The sequence below is a fragment of the Colius striatus genome, chromosome 10 (assembly GCF_028858725.1).
Source record: "Colius striatus isolate bColStr4 chromosome 10, bColStr4.1.hap1, whole genome shotgun sequence".
Taxonomy (NCBI): Eukaryota; Metazoa; Chordata; class Aves; order Coliiformes; family Coliidae; genus Colius; species Colius striatus.
In genome coordinates, this window is record NC_084768.1 from 10,970,257 (window position 1) to 10,989,753 (window position 19,497).

General features: G+C 38.4%; 1 protein-coding gene across 7 annotated transcripts in view; it reads right to left on the reverse strand.

Annotated features, from left to right (window-relative positions):
* The window catches only part of DENND1B (DENN domain containing 1B), a 153,856-nt gene that overhangs the window by 111,460 nt on the left and 22,899 nt on the right, over positions 1 to 19,497 (reverse strand). For 6 of the 7 annotated variants that reach the window (XM_062003324.1, XM_062003322.1, XM_062003321.1 and 3 more), the window contains exon 3: positions 5,214 to 5,257. The exons of the other annotated variant lie outside the window; for it this stretch is intronic. In XM_062003324.1, the coding sequence (XP_061859308.1) occupies positions 5,214 to 5,257 (44 nt within the window). The remainder of the gene's footprint in view (positions 1 to 5,213; positions 5,258 to 19,497) is intronic. 7 annotated transcript variants of the gene reach the window in all.

Consider the following 19,497-nt stretch of genomic DNA (forward strand, 5'->3'; position numbering starts at 1 on the left):
ATCAGCTGTGATTCGCATAGACAGAAAGTACTGCTGCTTTACACACAGAGTGCTCTTCAACAGAAACAGTATGTATTTCGTACAGAAAGTGCCAGGAAACCACAGAAAACTACCTTAACCTGATGAAGTTTATTTTCAGTGCAGAAAGCTGCCATCATCTCAGATGCTTTAGCTGTTTTCCCCAAAGTTACACAGGGATGCAAGTTCCAAAACATCCTTAAATGGAACAATAATATGTAGCATTTAGACAAAAATACTTTCTAAAATTATTGCATCAGACTGATTCTTCCTTTTTCATATCAGTGCACCCAAACACTAAGCACATTTATTCATACATAAGCAACAAAATTGCAAAACCTTTTTAAGATTTACTAACAAACACAAAACAACCAAAGAAAGCACCTATCTACTTAGCATAAACATTTGAAACATGTATTTAATGCCTCATCAGAATAAAAGAACAAAGCCTTCAAAAGCAGAAAGGGTGAGCTGCATCCCCTAACAGCATGCCTGCAGCCTTGAAAAGAGTGTCAACACTCGCTTACCTCCCGGGTTCCTGCTGCTCTCTTCAGAGAGCACAGAGGAACACAAAATCAGCACAACTGCCTTCCACACATTATTTTGACCCAGGCAACTTGGCTTCCTTCTCCAGATTTCCGTTTTTGTTTTTTTTAAAAAACAAAATAGAACTTGTGTTATCATTCAAGTGCTTTTAAAAAAATTATATAATCTCTCTCATATTGATCTCACTTATATTATTGTTGCCATGAGTCATGAAATTCAATATTCCATCCTGCAAGAACCTGCACACTTTGATTCCAGACATGTATTTAAGCCAGGCTTAACTTTTAATAGCTAATACTGACACTGAAAGTAAAGTCTGCCATTAGTACTTTGCTGAGGGAAGGCTAACATATTAACGCTTCATAGGATTTATCCCTTATATAGACACATGTACACGTGTCTACATATTTATATATCCAAATACTTTCAGATTAATCTGATGGATTCACACATATAATATCAGGCTTTGGTAGTTCAGTCACTGCAGGATAAGGAGTAAGGTTTAGTTCATATAAATATGAACTAATAAATATGAACTAATAACACAAAGGTTGTTAAAGTGACTTCATAGAAAACAGCCAAGATTGCTCACATGGGATGCCTTATCCCTTACTGGTTACTCACCTAGAGGGTTTGGAAGAAGCCTGACATGAAAAAGCAGATTTAACCTGCTTGCCTTAGAAAGCAAACAGCAATAGAAGACAATGAAATCTGCAACACAACTAACAATCTAATGCAGAGTCTCTTATTTCTTCCTTGACCCATACATTCAGTCAACAACCCCTTGTCATATTTCATATTGCTAAAGGAGGTAAGAATATGTCCTGCCATATTAGCTCTTTGTACTATCCTTCTAGTACGTGTTTTGCACCAGCAGGAAAGTGGCAGACTAACAAAAAAAAGTATTATGTGATTAGAAGGGAGCAGGTTTTTTTAATACACCATATACTCTGGGACCTATCGCAGACTGAAATCACTTTGGGCCAATAAGCAGTCAGATTTAAAAGCAACTGAATTCTTACGCAGCTAAAAATAACATCCAAACCAGGTGTAATTTCTAACTCTGTAAGGAATTTCAGGCTTCACATGCTTCAAAGGGTAAGAGAACATGGGAAGTAGCACTGCCTCTGGCAGGGCCACCACCACCTGCTGCTGTGATCAGCACTGCCCTCTCATGACTCTTTGTGCCAACATCTTTCCCCAGGAAGGTTTCAACCCACGTTGAAGTTACTGGGAGCTTGAGTGGTTTTATTTCCAGAGCAGCTACAAACAGAGGCATGCTGGAGGTATCTGGACACACCTGACATCAACAGGACTTTGCCACTGAGTCCAGGACTACGATGAGGAAACAACTAGCATCAGCAGACCTCAGTTCTGCTGGGTGACATGAATTCCTGCAGGGTCCTTTAAATGGTTATGATGTACTTCTTTTTGGAAGTGAAAGTGTTGTTTCTATAAGGTTTGCTTCTCTAAAGCACTTCACAAATACTTTCTTTTTAACAACTAATGTATTTATTTTTACAGATATCATAGTATTACTATTTTCTTCTGTTTGAAAATGAGCTTGCAAGGCTAAAATGAAACTCTAGTCCTACCAGTCTGAATACACAAAATAGGAATTTCAAGATTAAAAACATATGCATAAAAATTTCATTGAGCACGAGGAGAGTTTTGAACACATTACCAGATAGAGCCTGTAGGCATACATATTCAAAATACACTTTTAACAAAAACAGTCCATTAAAGGGCTACAACCCACTCTCATACAAACATGGGCTTGTGAGGATAACCATCAAAGAGCTATATATGTTCAAATTAGGAATCTTCACTTTCTTTTATAGTACTGAAATTATTCAGAACTTTTTCACCATAGTCAAGCTCATGTTTATAGCATTGATGCCAGTACAACAATAAATTGCAACTCTACATTGTCTCAAATGCAGTAGTTCTTTCAGCTTTTGGGGTACTTATACAAGAGTGTTCTTTGTACTTCAAATTATACTTGGCATGAGTTCATTGATTAATTGATGGTTTCGAAGGTCACTAAGAACTGAATGACTCTCACCATTAAAAACAGAAAAAAACCTACCACCTCTCACTCAACAGAATCCCAACTTTCTGCAATGTTCCTGGCAAAAAAGAAGTATTTTTTGTTTCCTGCCTTGAGACATTGTGGTTTTTTTTCTTTCCCCATTCACTGTTTTTCCCTTTTCCTTTTTTTTCCGGGATCTGAAGAACTACGAGATAGAAAATAAGAGGTTTCCTTGCAGTCTTGGTAGATAAAGAAATCAACAATGAATCTTGCAAATTCTTTCACGGTACCAAAACTGTGCTTTAATACTTGCTTTACTTAATGAATTGCATGTAAGTAAGCAATTATGACAAAACACTAATCTTTTCTTTTTCCTGATCATCTGTAGTTTCTAGATGCCATCCAAAACAGATGGGATGTTTTGCAAAATGTTGACTTTCCAAAATCTTGTTTAAGAAAAAAAAGAGACCAAAAGAAAAATATCACCAAGCATAAAAGAAAATGCCAGGCCACAAGAAGAAGAGAGGAGATAAGGGATGAGCAAGTACAAATGGAAAGTTCAGGCAAATGTGAGAAAGAGAAGGAATATATCAAAATGGCTTAGACAAGTTTTATTTGCATTATGAAAACAACAAAAAGGTGACATGATAAACTGTAGAAAAACTCAGGAAGAGAGGAAAATATTTTGCCCACTGTTATCACATCACTGTGCAAACAGACAGCCCTTAGATTTTAGGAAAGATGATTCTTTGGGATACATCCAAAAACTAAGTCACACATTTTACATTTAAAATAGAAGTGATTGGAAAATAGGGTGGAGAATATTCTTTTGATTCTTTTGTTTTTTTAAAAATATTTTCACACAAATTTTAATTGAAATTCACTTTGAAACTTTTAGTGAGATGTATTTTTTTTCAGTTCTATCTGGTAGATATTCAGGTCTCCAGTCTAAACCTACAGAGTTCAATACATGCACACACGCTCACAGAAGGCTTCAGCTGATTTCACTTGACTACTTGGCTCAGGGGTTTGTTATAGAAACTGCTATAGATTCTGTTCAAATCCAGTGGTTGAACAGGAAAATTTCCCTTGCAAGGATGAGGATTAAAACACATTTTTTCAAGGAATAGAAGCAATTTACCTGAAACACTAGATTCCCTGCACTGCTCAGACAGAATGTGCAGGCATAGTTTATTCAGAGCCCAAAGGCAGAGAGCTGCCTGAGGACTCTGGTTTTTATAGATTAACTATGTCTATTGCATCTTTGTGTGATTCCCTTCCAGTCTTCAGTGGGTTTCATCTTCTAATCATTTTCCTACACCAGCTGTTCATTGAATAACCTTCGACTCATGGAATAAGCTCCCATTTTTCTTCATACATAATTTCTCTTTTCTTTTTTAAGATCAAGCCTTTCTTAGGGAAAAAAAGAGAACAAAACAAACTAGAAAAAAAAATTTAAATTACAAAGAAGATGATCATTCTGCAGCCAGGAAAATTATCAAAACTTGCTGGATGTCTAGCTAAGAACATATAACAGCACACTTTACTCACATACCATTTATCACCATCTTATAAGCTGCACGTGTTTCTGACTGATGTTATTCCCTTAGCAGACATCCTGCCTTCTATGCTTGTATATTTATTCCTTCCATCATGAATCACCTTATAGTTGTCTTTACAGAATCTTGTATTATTGATTTCTTTTTTTAAATCAGCAATCTATCAAGATCTACCATACAAAAATATTTCCAGACCATCCATTGTGGTGAAGAATATGTTTGACTCAGTATCAGTCTAAGAATAGCAGAGACATCAATTCACAGGTATTTATTATATTTAGTGGTCTTATGTATTTTTGAGTAAAGAAGAAACTAATCTAAAAGTTGCTGAAATAATAAAGTCATATTGTTTCATTAAATTTTATATTAATAACTTTATTAAAATAGTCTAAGGGGGAAAAAAAACCCCACATAACACACACAACGCACAAATTAACAGCTTCATTATCACAAGAGACAGTGAAACAATCCATTTGTCCTCTATGCATAAACTTCCTTTTTTGGATTAGTTATAGAGAGAAACTAGGAATTTTCATGCTTTCAAAATCAGGGAGCTTAGCTCATTGTCTCTCAGAAGTGTCTGAGGATTTATAAGTAGGGTATCTCTAAAATACAGTTAAACACATCAAATTTGCGTTGTCAAGGATTAAAGGAACAGGGTGCACGAGACATGACATTAAAAAGACATGTATGTGCAGCTCTTCAATATTTTTGTTCTGGTGGATTTTGATAACATCAACTTTTAGCAAAGTTTTGTTGATAAATTTTCCACATTTTCAATCCTACAACAGATAAAAACTCAACACTACCGAGAAAAAAAAACCCACTTATAAAATATTCTGAATCAAAAATAAGGTGATCCATAGAATTAGTATGAGATACAGTGCTCAGCAACTGCTATTGCATATTCCTGTCACAAAGGCACTCTAATCACCAAGCCACCAGTTGGGTGAAGACTTCCTCCCTGCTATCATTAGCATTTGCCTCTCCACAGCTGAATAGGAGTGCTTTTTTATTATTATTCTAACATGAAAAAAGTTCAATCTCATGTTTCCAACCTGGTCTCCAAAGTCCTCCGGGAACTTCCACAGTACCACTGGATCTGTAAATAATTGACAGACAGCATTAATCAGAGGCAAAGGAACAGAGTATTACAGTCAGAGTACATTAATATTAAAGAGAGGGTCAGCTTAGCGTCAAGCTTTGAGGCAAGTGCAAAAATGTGTGTAAAAACTAAGGAAGATACTGGATTATTAAAAAGACTTATTTCATATTTATGAAACTATATGTTTATTGTTTTACATATGGTAGCAGGTTATAATGTATCAAACTGTTTTCATATTCAACTCTCTTTTTTAATGTTTGAGTACTTCATTGTTTAAGTACATGTTCAATTTTCACAATTTAATTAAGAAATTAAGTGAATAAAATCTCTTTCCATTCAAGGAAAAATAGATCTAAAAGGATAAGAAGAAAAATCTCTATGAGGTACAGAAAAGCATCATGTGTGATTTTTAAAGACAGTACCAATGTAGCTCACACCCTCTAGGATGAGTTTAGAAAAGCCAGCACTTCCAAATAGGTTCCTTCCAGAGCCATTTAAAATCAGCATTTCAATAATGTAACATTTTCATTAACCTACTGTAAGATTTTAATTGGTTAAAAAAAAAACAATGTTATTTAGGCTACATATTAGTCTACAATTAACATTGTTTTTTCGTTGAAGGGTTATAGTTCAGGTTATTGTATTAGATGCCTTCAAAATAAATTATGCTATTCATTCCCTACAATGCTTTTAATCTCCTGTGATACAAAACCTTCCTGAGATGCTACTGTTAAACTGTACTACAAACTTCACAGCGCTTCTACACAACATATTAGAAGCATATTTCTCCCTGTGCTAAAAGGGAAATTGCCCATCTTCCTGTAACGGAGACCCAAGTCTGTGTCAAAGGCTGGACTAGAGGGAGAAGTCTGTGATTTCTGCTGGTGTCCTGGCCAACCTCAGGCAGATTCTCCCACCATTGACCACGCAGCCAACGACAGCTCTGGGTACCAAAGGCCTGTAAAATGAATACAGAAACCCACCGGTGTCTGGGGACGCTGTCTGATGAGAACTGCAACCTCCTGGCTACCTTGGGAACTGCTGGGAATCCTGTCTTCTGAGAAGTCAAGATCTGGGAAATGTATTCAGTATCTCTAACACTAGCACTGTCTTACAAATCAGAAACATCCTTCTTATTGCTACGTTTTACACCTGAACCAGAGAGCTCTCCACTTTTGGCAAAGTTGTGAGGTTTATCTTCTTTTACATCCTCCCACATATGTTTGCTGCTTTGAATTGAAGCTTTAATGGAAGGGAAACGCCCTTGATGGCATTTCCATTCCCAGCTGCTGATTTCCAATCCTACCAGTCAATAGACAGCTGCTGCAGCCATGTTTGCCACTGGCCCACTCAGAAGGTGCTGGAGATGGCAGTCAGCTTTCCTACTCTGGGACAGATGTTAAACCATCATTGGAATATATACCTTGAACATGTTGTAAAATTCAACCCGGCAATGAACTCCACCTAATTTTCATCTAATTCAAATCTAATTAAGATTTTTAAGATAAAAATGTGGCTATTTGACTCTTCCCATTGGATAAGCACATTTTTGCTCTTAAGAACATCTGGGGAGGATTCTGCATTCTGAAAATGTACATACATCACACAAGGAATCTTCCTCCATCAACTATGGGAAGCAAGAACTTTTAGAGGCAAGAATTTGACAAGAAATAAGATCCTATGTATATAAAAATATGAAAGCCAATAAATACAGTTGCTTAAGACAGAGACCTTTTTTCCCCATCTATTTTGTGTGCATTTAAATCACAGACACATCTGTGTAATGCCCAGATACAGCAGGAGTTTGAATATCTCCATGTCTATACTTTCAGAGATCTCTTATTTTTATTGCAATTCAGTATCATAAAAAATAAAGTCATTATATAGCAACAGTGACCTCAGATACAAGAAACAGCAAGCATGGTAACAGATCAAATACTCAACATTGAGTAATTCACAGATTACTCGATAAAAACCACTGGAAAACGTGCAGAATGAAAATATTTTAAAAGAGCTTGCAAATCTAAGGCCATGTGTCCACAAATATTTTCTGCATAAATTTCTCTGCAAATGAGTAATCCCATTGCATTCCTACTACTAGCTACTTGATGGTGATCCCCGTACCATCGTCTCTCCTGCTGGTGCTGACTATTCCACAGCTACACACTGAATCAGATGAGGGAACTGATCAAGATCCCACCAGCTGTTTTTTGGGTCAAGGCCAACTGGATCAGTTCCTCCAAATCATTTTGGTTTGCGTCAGAAAAAAAGGAAGGAAAACTGAGGAATGAGGAGTTGTGGTGAGAAGAAAGCAGGACTGCTTCACCCGGCAGCAATCCCGCCTTAAGCATTTGCTAAGCTTAATGAAACATGAGCTGGGCACTGGCTGCCTCTAGTTCCGTTTCTTATCACATATTTCTTGCTCAGGACTTCCCAAGACTTTGCTGTACCATTTATAGTCCCTTCTATGGCGAAACTCGGGAGCTGTTGCCTGTGACAGCGGGCAGCCCATCTGCAGCAAGGCAGGCTGACGGAGCACTGCCAGCGAGGAGCCGGCTTGGCAAGCTCGCCTCTTCCCAGCAATGAAACCAGGCAAATGATTTTGGCAGATGTTAAGGAGGGTTACATGAGAAATACTTAGTATATTGAACATTTTAGCAACACAGTAACAGAATCATAAGGTTTTCTGATACTTTGTAAAATGTTTAACTATAAACTTCTGAATCAGACACAAAGGTAATTTCTTTCTTTGGCTGCTCTTAGTGGGAGTTTAACTTCTAGGCTTCAAAAAAGGAAGCAGATAGTTAACAGCAAAACCTTCAAGCATAACTTTACAGGGTCATTATCAGGAGCAAAGTACAACCTCTGAATCAAGCAAAACTTGGTTCTAGGTAACTTGGGGCTTAGGGTCAAGAAATGGGTAAAATCACATGTCTGTCAGGTACCAACAGAGCTGAACAGCGTTCCACAGCAGCACCCTCTACCTACCGGCAACAAGATCAGCAGCAACAATAATTCCTTTTGTTGTCCTGATCTGCCAACAGATATGAAACCTGCAACTAGAACTTAGTTGTCTAGCTTGCTGTGTTCACTTTGTATTAAGGCCTTCTCACAGAATCACAGAATCTCAAGGGCTGGAAGGGACCATGAAAGATCATCCAGTGCAACCCCCCTGCCAGAGCAGGACCACCTAGAGTAGGTCACACAGGAACTCGTCCAGGTGGGTTTGGAACGTCTCCACAGAAGGAGTCTCTATAATTCCTCTGGGCAGCCCCTTCCAGTGCTCCCTCACCTCAACAGGGAAGAAGTTTTACCTCGTATTTCTTTAGAACCTCTAAGGTTCCAGCTGGTACCCACTGCCCTTTGTCCTATCACTGGACATCATTGAGAACAGCCTGGTTTCATCCTCCTGACACCCATTCTTTATGTATTTGTAAACATTAATGAGGTCACTCTTCAGTCTCCTTGAAGCTAAAGAGCTCCAGCTCCCTCAGCTTTTCATCATAAGGCAGATGCTCCACTCCATCATCTTTGTGTCCCTGTGCTGAATTCTCTCCAGCAGCTCCCTATCGAACTTCTGGAACTGAGGGGCCCAGAACTGGACACAATATTCCAGATGTGGTCTCATGAGGGCAGAGTAAAGGGGGAGGAGAATCTCTCTCGACCTACTGCCCACAACCCTGCTAATACACCCAACTCCAGTGTTACTTGAAGTTAGAAAAGCAATTCTAAAGTTCACTCAGCTACAGGTATAATAACATTTACTTTCATATGATGAAAGGATATTTATATAATGAGAGAATAATTAAATTCACAAAATCTAAAAGACAGAGTAATGCCCTTAATACTCCTTCCTGAAAACAAAAAGCCAACATTTAAAACATATTCCTAGCTCAATTAAAAAAAAAAAACCAAACTCAAAAAACAGTGTTACCAACAAGGTTTGTACAACTGCTTTGAGCTGGGTTTTGCAGTGGTTATTACTGGCTTTTAACTGGTTATTTTAAGTAAGTTCTTGTCATATATTTCTGTGCTTCAGAAAAGAAGGTTACTATAGTCTCTGAAAATACATCCTAGCAGCTATAAAAAGCCTCGTGATTTTATGATAATTATCCGAGTCAGGGATTGGGCTTTTTTCAAAAGATTATGTTTATTTCTGCTTTTGGAGCTAGGCTCAGCAGCATCTGACACATCTTTGTGGCAACTTCTCACAAGCGCTGCAAAGCAAGAAACAAAAGGGTACTGATTTCAAAATAAAAAGAGAAAGTATAATCCGATTCTGCAACTTTATGCACTTGATCTTCAGATTTACAAAGACTGAGGATTACTTTCCAGATACCCCATCTGATCTGGCAATGGTAGGTCGATTTTATGCTGATTTTATGGGTGAGAGGATGGGAATTACTCAGAAATAGCTGTTTCTATTCCTCAGCCAGCTGAGGAACTACGGAGTTCCTTCTCATTTTCTAACAGACTCTTTGGGACAAATGCTTTGCACTAAGTAAATGTAAATGTAGTAATAAGAGAAAATTATGTGCATACATGAAACAGTTTGTACATTGCATGGGTAAATGTATATATGCATGTACAAGCATCACTTCTTCCTATGCCTATGGCATGTGGGACCAACATTTTTTACAGAAATACATCTTAGCACATGCCAATAATGCCTGAAAATTCCTTTGACAAATATCCTACAGCATCAGACTCTTCTCAGTGGTGTCCAATGATAGGACAAGGGACAATGGGTACAAGCTGGAACATCAGAGGTTCCAAAGAAATACAAGGAAAAACTTCTTCAATGTTTGGGTGAGGGAGCACTGGAAGGGGCTGCCCAGATGGGTTGTGGAATCTCCTTCTCTGGAGACATTCAAACCCACCTAGACGAGTTCCTGTGCAACCTACTCTAGGTGGTCCTGCTCTGGCAGTGGGTTGGACTGGATGAGCTTTTGAAGTCTCTTCCAACCCTTAAGATTCTGTGATGGGAAAGTACATCTCCCAGACACAAATTGCACACCATTGGTTAGCATTTCACTTATCTTACTACTTTCACACCATTTGTTATCATGGAAGTCTATCTACACATATTTTATACATATTTTGTTTTAAAGAAAGCTTATAATAAGTTTCAGAAATAATCAGTTAAGCCCCTGAGGACCCTGACTAAAATGCAGTCCCTGATTCAAGTCAGAAGAGATGCGTGCACGAAAAGTTTTATTGAGGGACCAAAATATTGAGTACAGTATAGTTGATACAAAGAGAAATTTTAGTCACGTGCAATGCTTAGAACTAAAAGTATTTAGAATGTTGCACTCTAGAACTGCTCCACAGGAAAAACATAATAATGTATGATACATACTACAAGAAGAGGAGAACACAGACATATCTTCAAGGAAGTTACTCTCTAAAAATCTATTCTCATCAAGGTAACTTCATAAAGCAAGTCATGTGTGTTTTTTGGAAAACCAACATGTTTTAACTTCTGTAAGAAATGTAAGAAAATATATCAATACCATTTCTCATGAGAGAGTAGATTAGAAGAGTAGTGCATTTTGAAATATGCAGAAATAAAGAGAAAGCACTCTGAGTGATAACTTCCACAAAAATTCAGTAGTTAAATACACTCTAAAAACACTTTTCACAATCATTAAACTTGCAGATTATAAACAACACCCAAAAATACAACAAGATAAACTGATTAGCACACATTCAATTTTGTAATGGGACAGAAACTGCAACCACATGCTGAGAAACACCATCTCAGGTAATTGTCTTGATGGCAACAGAGAAGTATTTCAGACAGAACAACACATCTAAGGCAAAATGAAATGGATTAAGTAGTCCAACATTCTGCCTGGAGAGGAAGAATCTTCATCCCTATGGGTTTTATGGAGCAGGACAGACAAAAAGACTGCCAAGCAGAATTGGTCATGTCTTGGGATAGAGGAATGGACTAGATGACTGCTCAGTATCCCTCCAGCTACGTTTTCTCCAATATTGTAAAGATGTTCATTGGAAAAAAGCTGTCAGTGCAGAGAGGAAAGAAGAAACTGGGGCCAGGAGTTATGAGGTGGGGAAGAAATGCAGTGAGGGAAAGGAAGGCAGCAAAGCAAAGCTTATTGCAGACAATTTTTCTTTCCTGTTTAGGGAAAAAGAAATAAATTCCACACTCTTTTTCTTATGTGAACACGAGAATGCAGTTACTAAAGCTGAAATTATGTGGCATTATCTCAGGGAACAGCTCTACAAACACACATTTAGGCAATAGGTAGAACTGATTTTGTTTAGAACAAGCAGGTTTCAACCATTAAAAAAAAAAAAAATCTGTTCTCCAAACCAAGTTCATAATACTGTTATTGTTCAAAGCAAAAAGTTTTCACTTTTCACAATTTGAGAGAAGCCTGGAACAGTAATTATAATGATGATTTTGTACCAATATAGTCTTTTATTACTACAACAGAGATGGAAAAACAGAAGATGAACCATAACATGCAACCTGAGAGTTTTCATAGATTAAATCACCTGATGAAAAAAGCAGCATTCACATAAAAAGATTAAATCTTGCAAAAAAAAAGAGACTTCTGCACATCATATTAAAATCCACTTGTTAACAGGTTCATACGTGAAGTGCCAGAGGTGCAGCAGGAACGGGAAGCACTGCTGTCAGGAAGATCTAAGTGCAATAATGGTTTTCAGCTCCCAGGTTTGGGGGATCAAAGTGGAGCACCCACTAGCAGCTGGAAGAAGAGCAAGAAGCCACGGTAAAGGGAGAAGAAGGGAGTTAAAATATTTTCCAAGCATCAGTAATCAAAAGGAAGAACAAGGACAAAATACATTGAAGCAACTTCATTAAAAAAAGTGAAACTAAGGAATACTCCCTAACTTCTCTGGCACTTAAAACCTGTCAGATTAAAGACAATATGCAAATGAGGGTGCCACTGTAGAACATCCTTGAAACTGCACTTTTATGCAAATCATATACTGCACATATTTTTTTGCTCATCAAAGGAATACCGAAAGAAACTTCTACAGGACCGTTAAGCCTGTTTTCTCTCTAGCTGTTCCACAGAAAGCTTACAGTAGAACGCAACTACACTCTTAGTCTTTTCATAAAGCAAAAGAAAATGTATTTACAAAATTATATGAAGTCATAACAATCCAGTACCTTCAATCTCATTAATCACACTTTATTCACTAATGTGCCTTCCTAAATTTCTATCACAGTTTCAAATAATTCAGCAAACAGTAAATGAACACAAGGCAAAGAACTCACTATGCTGAAACAGGTGTGTTCCCCTGGAGAACCAACTACATCCAGCCAAAGACCAGTAACACTGAGTGCTTGCCACTGACCATTTTAAGAGTTAAATACTGACACTTTACAACCATATCAGTTACAGAAAGATGTTAATGAGTTTCAGAAAAAACTTTCCTGCTATATATTAATACACTGAGATGTTTCTGAGTCACTAGGTGCTTACTCTGTAACCTCAGCAGCACATTGGAGCCGGGACTCTTGATCTTGGACTTGCCTTTCAAAATAAGCCACAACATGGCCACAAGGCAGGAATCCAGTATCACCTGTCCCCTTTCCCTTCACCACACCAGTGGCCTCTGCCTTGTCTTCAACCAATTGCAAAGCTTAAACCCTATTTTGAAGGTTATTTTGGCAGGGAAGGTGTTTGATTCTCACTGGTGTCAAAGGAGATGTTTGGAACCTGTGACTTACAATATTTTTCTTTTTAATGTTTCTCATGCAAAGTGAAATGTGAACTAAATGGCAACAGTGTCAACAAACACACACTAAACATTGCCCTTTAAGAAAGGCAAAACGGAAAATAACAATTTAGTAGCCTGCCTCAGTGACAGCCACAGTAGCTGTCACATGTAAATCTTCATGGTTGCTTTTTTGCAAATCAGAAATGTGATTTATCTATCAATGACTTCAGTTGGGTTCAGAAACAAAATTATAAAGATTGACTCCTCACTGGTAAGATGAAAACACCCTCCTCTCACACAGAAGCTTTTCCTAAGGAAAATGCTTTTAAATGTAGCTTAACATAAGCTGGGCTGGCTTTCAAGTAAGTTGAAATTTGTATCGTAGTTCAAACTAATTTGCAAAATGCCCCAAATTACAAGCAACCCAAATTATTCATGGACTATCAAGTGGTTCGGAAATTACTTGCATCTTTTCACAGCCATGTAACTTACTCAATGGTTTCAAGATACCAAAACTGGCATAGGAAGTCAGAGGCTGCAGTTCAGTCAGCCACTCCCAGCATTACAACTACACAGTTTTCACAGGCAGGTCATCTCCACCCCTTCAAAGCATTACCAGCTCACAAGCTGTATGTGTGACTCACACATGCTCATCACACTATAAAGCCAGACAACAGGTTCATTGATTATTAAGTTTGCCATGGAATTATTTTCAAGTATTTCCACTTGTAACTTATGTGATAACAATTTCTTAAAGTAATTGGAAAAAAATGGGCAAATACTGAACCCCAACTAATCACATGCAAGGTTCAGCCTACCATGTTGTAGAGATGCACAGCCTTGTCTGACACCATTACGGGGTTTAGACCTGACAGTTGCTCTGATCTTTCTGATTTCCCTGTCTGCAATATGCACTCCAACCAGGAAATAAGTATTTATCTCTTTCATGCACAAGTAGATGGCTAAAACCACTAGCCACAATTTGCCAGCTCCTTCAGAGATGTAGGTCAATCCCTTTTTGCCTAAGAATTTGGTACCATTGAAAAACAGAGCAGTAAGTCATTTCAGCTAACTAGGAATAGAAAGAAAGGGTCCTTTTGGCTGCAATGCTATTAGCCATGCTTTGGGATAAAACCTTAATCAGGGTGAGAGTTCATTGCACAGATAGTGCACAGATAAAATGAAAACGGTCAGCCTTCATTTAGTCTCTTCACAAGAAAAGCAGGTTTTTTTACCTGCTAAATCTTTAGAATGAGCTTAGAAAGTGTAGCAACAACTGTATGCCTTTTGGACCTATTTTTAATTGTCATATCTTTAACTTGTAATGGTGAGTGAATTGCAGCTCATGAATATGAAGATCAAAGAACTAAGGTAGCAAAAGAACAAGTAAAGGAGCACCATATTTGCCTTCAGTTACTGCCAGTGTCTGAAGAACATTTACAAAACAAGATACTTCTGCTGTCACTGGGTCTCTTGTTCAAATAAGTTTAAGTGAGACAGGCTGTGCAGTGATCTCATGGAATGAACAATAACTGGAAACAATAAGACTAAGGTCATTCACCTTTGCAACCTAACAGAAGTTTTACATTCCACTCTGTAAGGATGAAAACCTAACTAACCACACCCCCTTGCAAACAGACATTGTGCAGTGTTTTGTTTGTTTTAAATGAAGACACGGAACTTAAAAGTTTCTTAAAAACACTGTGGGCTACGTAACATTTTGCCATGTGGTACCCACACACAAACTTCACATAGAAAAATCAAAAAGCTTTTGGTACGTGACAAAGACTACATCTCAGTATCTTATGGATGCCTGAGTTACTGCTAATTCCCCTCAAGAAATATAAATTTGGCTTTAGCTTGGACATGAAACCAGGGATATATGTGCCCCTGTAATGCAAACTGCCTGGCTGCAGGAAACAGAACCATATCCAAGTCATTTTTGATAGATATTTTTCAAAAAGCACACAAAAAGAAATCTTACTAAACTTAAAAAAGTAAAAAAATTAACAAAAACTTAAATGCTTCTGCAATTTTTTTTCAAAGCAGAAGTTAGTCTGGTCCTCTTGCTTCTTCAAGAAAAAAAATTAATATTGAAAGGGAACTCCCTCTTGATCAGAGAAGATATAATGACTATCTATTTACATCACTTCTTGCCTGAACAGTGCAGCAACATTCCTTCCGCTTTCCACTGGTGAGGGCCACATCCTGGTCACAAACCAACTATTTAATATCTGAGGGTAAGATTTCCCTGTAAATTATGCCCTTTGCCTTAAATACCAACTAAGACATGCAGTAAAATGGGATGACACAATAACAAACAAGTTCTTTAGGCCAGAGAAATACTGGTATAGAAAGCAATTCTGAGATACATAATCCATTGGAATAATGGAATACATAATATTATCACAGAATACAGAATATCATTAGTCTAACTGTAAAGGTAAGTACACTATATACATAGGCTAGACATAAGGAACACATTTTTCACAATGAGAGTGTTAAGATACTGGTACAGGCTGCCCAGAGAGGTGACAGATGCGTCATCCCTCAAAATATTCAAGGTCAGGTTGGACAAGGCTCTGACCGATCTAATCGATTTGAATATGTCCCAGTCCATTTCAGGGAGGTTGAATTAGGTGAGCTCTAAAGGTCCCTTCCAACACAAACTATTCTACGATACACCAGTAGAAAAAAGTCACTTTCAAACATCCTCCACTAGTATTGTCTTTGGTCAGATGCTTTAGACAAACTGTTCCCAGAATTAGAAAATATCCTCAGAACTTAAGTGTACAAAATTTCTCATGTGAAAAGCAAGAAAGTAGAAAAATATTGTGTCATCTTCTGTGTTTCCTTCCCTCCCTCCATTCTTGCCCCCTACCCTGCTCACTATCTAAGTGCTCCTCTCTATTTGGCAGACACGTGGAAGAGGAATGTTTTCTTGTAGCTGCCAGGTATGAACGCCAGGCTGTTGGTGGGTTTGGACACAGCACATGACGGTGACCAGCGGTGGGATAGGGCTGTCTCCCCTGCTGCAAGTACACTTCCTCCTTTCCCTCAAGACTATTGCAAGCAAAACTGAAACTGGAGTTGGCAACATGGCAATTCAGGCATCTCAGGCTGGCCTCTGCTTAGTTTCCTCTTCTCAGAGGCTCTGCCTTGCTCAGGCACAGGGGAGAAGGAAGGTAAACTCAAAAAGCAGCTCTTTGAAGGTGTAGGAACTGAGGGCAACGATAAGCTTAGAGGTGTGAAAACTATTGCCTTAGATACTGACTTCATATTCAAGCACTTTGTAGCAGGAGGGAAATTATCATTCTTTGAAATGAGACATCTCTGATATTTAGGCAGTTCCCAGCAGCGGTGAAAGCACCATCACCTGTATTACTGAACATTATTCACGACGCAGCATTCACCTTGTGTCACAATACAGATTCCAGCAGCATCTTCTGAATGTAAAACACGTACAGGAACCACGAGCTTTTCATCTGCTCTGGTAAACACTAGCCTAGCATACATCTGTACTAGGCAGAAGACCTTCATGAAAATGTACACAAGAAAACCCCAACCAAGAGAACTTCTTGCCCCATCCTCAGTCTGCTTCCTCTCCTCAGTCGGGTCAGATCTGCCTCTATGGGGCTCGGTGAGTTCTGCAGAGCCAACTCCACTGACACTGTCACTACAGCCAGAAACAACTGCAGGGAGAAGGGTTTTATTCTAGATTATTATATTTCATGTAATACAGATAATAGTGTATCATATATTCACCCCAGCTCTAGGATTACACTGTGCAACAGAACTGGAGATTTTTTAGTGATACTCAGCTTATGTGTGAAAGAGAATGAACATAATTGTATGGCTGCAAAAACACTGCTTCAAATCATCTATCTTTATCCTGTTTTCAATCTCCCATTACAATTAATGTTATCTGTACGAAAGTCAAGCCCTTAGATTTGGTTACGAGTTGTGGTAGGAAGGGAGGGAAGTAGAGCAGCACTGACCTGGCAGATCCTGCTCCTCAGAACATTTTTGGTACCACAACTGAAAAATACCTGACTACAAAAGCTGTAATTATATCAGACAACATTTCGTAATTTTCTATAAAAACCCATCTGCTACAAACTAACCTAAACCAATCACAAACGTTCTGTTATACAAAAGCTCTAAAACCATAACAACCACAGTGAGTAGCCATAGCCTATGTATATAGTTTGCTATATGTGTAAACAGTTCACACATTTAAAACAATTAATTTTTTAAACATGTATCTACACATATATTTTCTAATCTATTCTGATTCTGTGTTCATTTTTATCTTGGTTGCTCATGATATATTAAACCAGAATAAAGATGAAGTAGCACTGATCAATAAGCACAAATCATTTTTTGCCTTTGCTCCCCGTCTTATACCAAATCCATTTTAATACCATTGGGGGGAAAAAATAAACTCATCAGTCACCTGACGGAGTAATTCAAAACTTAACCAAACAGGGCTAATGGGTGAGAATTGAATTGAAAACACCTTGACAAAGAAAGCAATTTCTTTTCTTCGCACTCCTCAGAAGCTGTGGGTGATCACTGTAATCGAACCATCAACAGCGAGGGGCCATCTGTCCCAAGGGCCCTCCATGTGAGCAAGAATCAACAACAACAAATTTTTTTGAGGCTGGCCCACATGCTTGTCTGTGGCAGGCAGCACGAAGCTGAAAGTCAATGTTTTGACATTTTTCACATACCAATCCTTAAAAGTCAACACTAAACTTTTGATAAGAACAACACATGAAAAGCCGGTTAAGAGGTTGTTTACAGAAAGATCAGTGTTACTCTAACAGCTAATAAACCTCTAACCAAATGAGATTTTCGCTCTGTCATGAAACATTAATGTTTTAGTATCCAATAGCCATGTTCAGGGGGAAAAAAAGTACAGAAAACAACCCTTACACTAGCATTTATTATGAGTCCTCTCTAGTATTAGCCTATGCAGCCAATGCAGATACTACAGTCACTTGACAAACCACCTACACAGAATCCCCAAATCTTGGGGTTTTTCCACAGGAAACAAAGAAAATATTAAGAAAGGGTGTCCCAGGAGTTTCTGAGCCAGTGACCACACACAATGCAGAGTAAGGGGCTCGGGCTTTGGCACCTGATGTCCTGGCAGACAGAAACCCCTCTGATACCCACCAAAATATATTGACCTCTAAGTAAAACAAACTCTGACATAGCTGCACCTTGCTGCACCTTTCCCTCCAACCACTTCAAAATTCTGAAGAGTCGAAAGGTAGTTATAGAAGGTTGCATGAAAAACATTTATATTCTTTTTTGTTCAGCTTCCTTAACAGTATCCGCTTTGCTTCAGCAGAGCTAGAACATGGGCCCACCCAGCAGCACAACACTCTGGGAATTAGAAGATGCAGATCTTCAGCTCTGCCAGTTACCTGCTGCATGACTCCAAGGCAGTCATTTCAGGTTCCCTAATATCATGAGTTTCTGGAAAAAAAATGGGGATGGCATTGAGAAGAATATTTCCAGGCGTTAAAAAAAAAAAGATATCTCCATGTAAGCCTAAGTTTAGTAATCTTAAAGCACAGGCCACACGTACACACTAGACAAGTAAAAGCAAGTCAGTGTTTTCCCACAGGTGTTTACAGTTACTGAGGGTCATCAAAACAGTATATGTAAACAGCATCCCAATATACATAAAGAGGCTGTAACCAGAACGGTATTGTGCCTTGCTGCCCTGGAGGCAGATATGGGTTCCAGTGTCTACGAGTTCTTAATCCCAAAGCACATTCAATAACTAGGAAATTCTCCAAGACATTTCTTGACATCATGTACTTCAGCAATGAAACAAGTTATGTTTCTCTACTGACAAAGTACTATTTATTGAGAAGAGTAAAGTAAGAAAATGAAGTAGATGCTCGATTTTAATTTACTTCCAATTACAAAGTAACTGTGATGTGGTTAGAGTGCAAAACTATTTCACCTTATGAAATTTCAACGCCTGACACCTGCTTCATCCAGTGAAATCACAAATAAATTGTGAACAAAACAGTGGAAATTAATTTAACAGTGTGATAATAGCAGACAATATATTTCATTCTAACAGAAAAAAAGCTAAAGTTCAAAACAACACACTGCACTCACACGGCCCATGTGGGGTCAGAACTCAACACATCCTTTGTAAATTGAGCCTTTCCAGAAGGCAAGGTCAGAAGCCACCTTCTCCCATTTCAGCAATCTGCACTCAGACTGGCTGTCTTAAAAGCACAGAACGTATGTCAGAAGTAGCTCCTTCTCTGAAGGCACTTTGGAAGGTCCACGGCTATGCTGCGGGGTGCAGGCTAAGCCAGGCCCAGACTCGCTGACTGCAAATTCAGGAGTGCCCATCACAGAGGCAAAGGAGCATCCCAGAGAGGGACTAATGTCACTCAGAGTAGGACAAAGAGACAAAACAGATCTGCACACACACAGAAAAGCAACAGGGTGTTTGGGGATGGGCAGATAAGGACAACAGGAAG